Genomic DNA, 2599 nt, shown 5'->3' with positions numbered 1-2599 from the left:
GAAAAAAAAAAAAAAAAAAAAAAAAAAAAAAGACATGTTCAAATCCTAACCCCTAGTACCTCAGAATGTGACCTTATTTGAAAATACAGTCCTTGCAGATGTAGTTAAGGGGGTGGCCAATTAGCTCAGTTGCTAGAGTGTGGTGCTGATAACACCAAGGTCTGGGGTTCGATCCCTGTACCAGACAGCTGCCAAAAAAAAAAAAAGAAAGTGAGGTCATATTGGAGTAGGGTAGGCCCTTCATCCAGTATGAATGCTGTCCCCAGGAGAAGAGAATGACGCTCACAGAAAGGAGAATGGCAAGTGAATAGAGAGACGCAGTGGAGAACACCCTGTGACAATGGAGGCGGGAACTGGAGTAATATGTCCACAAGCCAAGGAACGTCAACATTGCTGGCAATACTAGATGCTAAGAGAAAGATGTGGAACAGATTCTTCCTTAGAATCTCCAGAAGGAACCAACCCTCCTGACTTCTAGATTTCGGATTGCCAGCCTCCAAAACTATCAGAGAATAAATGTGTGTTTTTTGTTTTTTTTTTTGTTTGTTTGTTTGTTTTTTTGTCTTTTTGTCTTTTTCCGTGTCCGGCAACGGATTGCAACCCTCAGTGTTGCCCCCGTACCGGACCGGGGACCGGCAACAGGATCGCAAACCTCGGTGTTGCTCCCGCGCCTCGCTCAGCCAGTGAGCGGGAGCCGGTCTGTATGTGGGATCCGAACCCTCGGACGGGAGCGCCGCCGCGCTTCCCAAGCGGCGCACTATCCAGTGCGCCACTGGGCCGGCCCAAAATGTGTGTTGTTTTAAGCCACCCAGTTTGTGGTACTTTGTTACTACTGCCCTAGCAAACTAATACAAGTTGTTTGTGTTCTTTATATATTCTGGAAACTAGACACTTATCAGATGTATGATTTGCAAATAATTTCTCTCATTCTGTGGGTTGTCTTTTCACTTTCTTGACAGTACGCCTGAAGCATAAAAGCTTTAAATTTTGATGAATAGATAAAAATTTATCTATTTTTCTCTTCCATCTGTTTCTGGTGTTGTATTTAAGAAATCATTGCCTAAGCCAATGTCACAGAGATTTACTCCTATGTTTTCTGCTTTGTGAAGAGCTTTATGGTTTTAGCTCTTACGTTCAGGTCTGTGATCATGCTGAGTTAACCTTTGTTGAAGGTGAGTTAAGGAAGAAGTGCCACTTTATCCTGTGCACGTGGATATCCAGTTGTCCCAGTGCATAGTTTTTTGGCCCTGCTCATAGGGCTGCAGGTGAGGGAGGTATGGCAAGAAGGATGTTGACATCCTCCCTGGACACCTCTGTCTCTCTCCCTGCTTCTGATCAGGCCCCCGGGACCCCAGGTAGCCAGGCCCTGCCCCCTCCCTTCTGAGTCTGAGGTTTTTCACTGGCTGGGGGAAGAGGGAGGTGGTCTGGGGCCAGTGCACTGTGGGAACGGGTTCTCGTTCCTTTTTTTCACTACTTCAAGCCCTCCCTGCTTTCTGTGCCTAATCATGGAAAAATGGAGGCAAGGAATCTGGCTGTGCCACCCTAAGTGACTGTCTACACAGAGGAAATGAGTCACATGAGGTGTGGGAGCAGCCCAGCTGTCTTAAGTGCCACAAACCTCACCCTGATGTTGCTATTTCCAGCCCCTAAATCAAGACTGCCCTCGCTGCTTGTAGACAAGGAAGAGGAGATGGGCTGGGGCCACCAGGAAGGGTTGGTTTGGTTTGGACAGTTTAATCCATTCGAACACCGTGGGTCTCCTCAAGCAGAGCATGGTGAGTTCTGATTCAGGTGCCTGGGGGTGGGGGCTCACAGAACTGGGCCACCAAGGCTTCCTCTATGGGACAATTAGAATTGGCAGGTGCTTCCTTCTGCCAGTGATGGGATGATGTGTTGATTGGGATGGCTACTGGGGACCACTGACAACACAGGATTCTGAACAAACCCTGCTTAGGTCATCACGACCCAGGAAAACTCCCTGAGGAAAATGGGCAGGAGGAGCAGCTGCCCTACAACCAGGTGGCTGTCCTGGCAGTCACACACACCTGGGAAATCGTGTGATCTCCAGCCGCTGCTAATGGCCCTGAGGGGAGAGATCGCTATCCCTTAAGACTCAGCTCTGGGGTCATCCATCAGCTCCTCCTGGAAGCTTTCCTTACACATCCCCAGCTTGCAGCCCCTCACCCCCCAGCTGGGTTAGGGACCCCTACTGACCTCCCATAATATTCTGTGCTTACCCTCATCCTAGCACCTATAAGCTGTTTGGAGCAATCATTTTTCTTGGTATTTCCTACAAGTGCCTGGCACAGAGTCATAAAAGGAGGGAATCTGTACTGACCAGCTGATCAAAAAAAAAAGGAGGCTTCAGTCTTCATTGGGTGGCGGACTGAGGAGGCGGGTTAGGCGGTCGCCTGGACATGGCAGAAGGCGGTGGCTGGCGGCCGCCGCGCCCCTGCGAGGCCTACCGCGCCGAGTGGAAGCTGTGCCGCAGCGCCGGGCACTTCCTGCACCACTACTACGTCCACGGGGAGCGGCCGGCCTGCGAGCAGTGGCGGCGCGACCTCGACAGCTGCCGCGACTGGGAGGGGCGCCGGAGCGC

The 2599-nt window shown here is 50.7% G+C and overlaps 1 protein-coding gene across 1 annotated transcript in view; it reads left to right on the top strand.

Annotated features, from left to right (window-relative positions):
- The first annotated feature begins 1576 nt into the window (after nt 1-1576).
- LOC103605358 (chromosome unknown open reading frame, human C22orf39) overlaps nt 1577-2599 on the top strand; it is a 5350-nt gene continuing 4327 nt past the window's right edge. The window contains 3 exon segments of the mRNA XM_008589927.1: nt 1577-1775; nt 2342-2398; nt 2401-2597. Coding sequence (XP_008588149.1) covers nt 1577-1775; nt 2342-2398; nt 2401-2597 — 453 coding nt within the window.

This window comes from Galeopterus variegatus, unplaced genomic scaffold (assembly GCF_000696425.1).
Source record: "Galeopterus variegatus unplaced genomic scaffold, G_variegatus-3.0.2 Scaffold5760, whole genome shotgun sequence".
NCBI lineage: Eukaryota > Metazoa > Chordata > Mammalia > Dermoptera > Cynocephalidae > Galeopterus > Galeopterus variegatus.
Note: the sequence above shows the minus strand (reverse complement) of the source record. Positions and strands in the feature narration are given on the sequence as shown.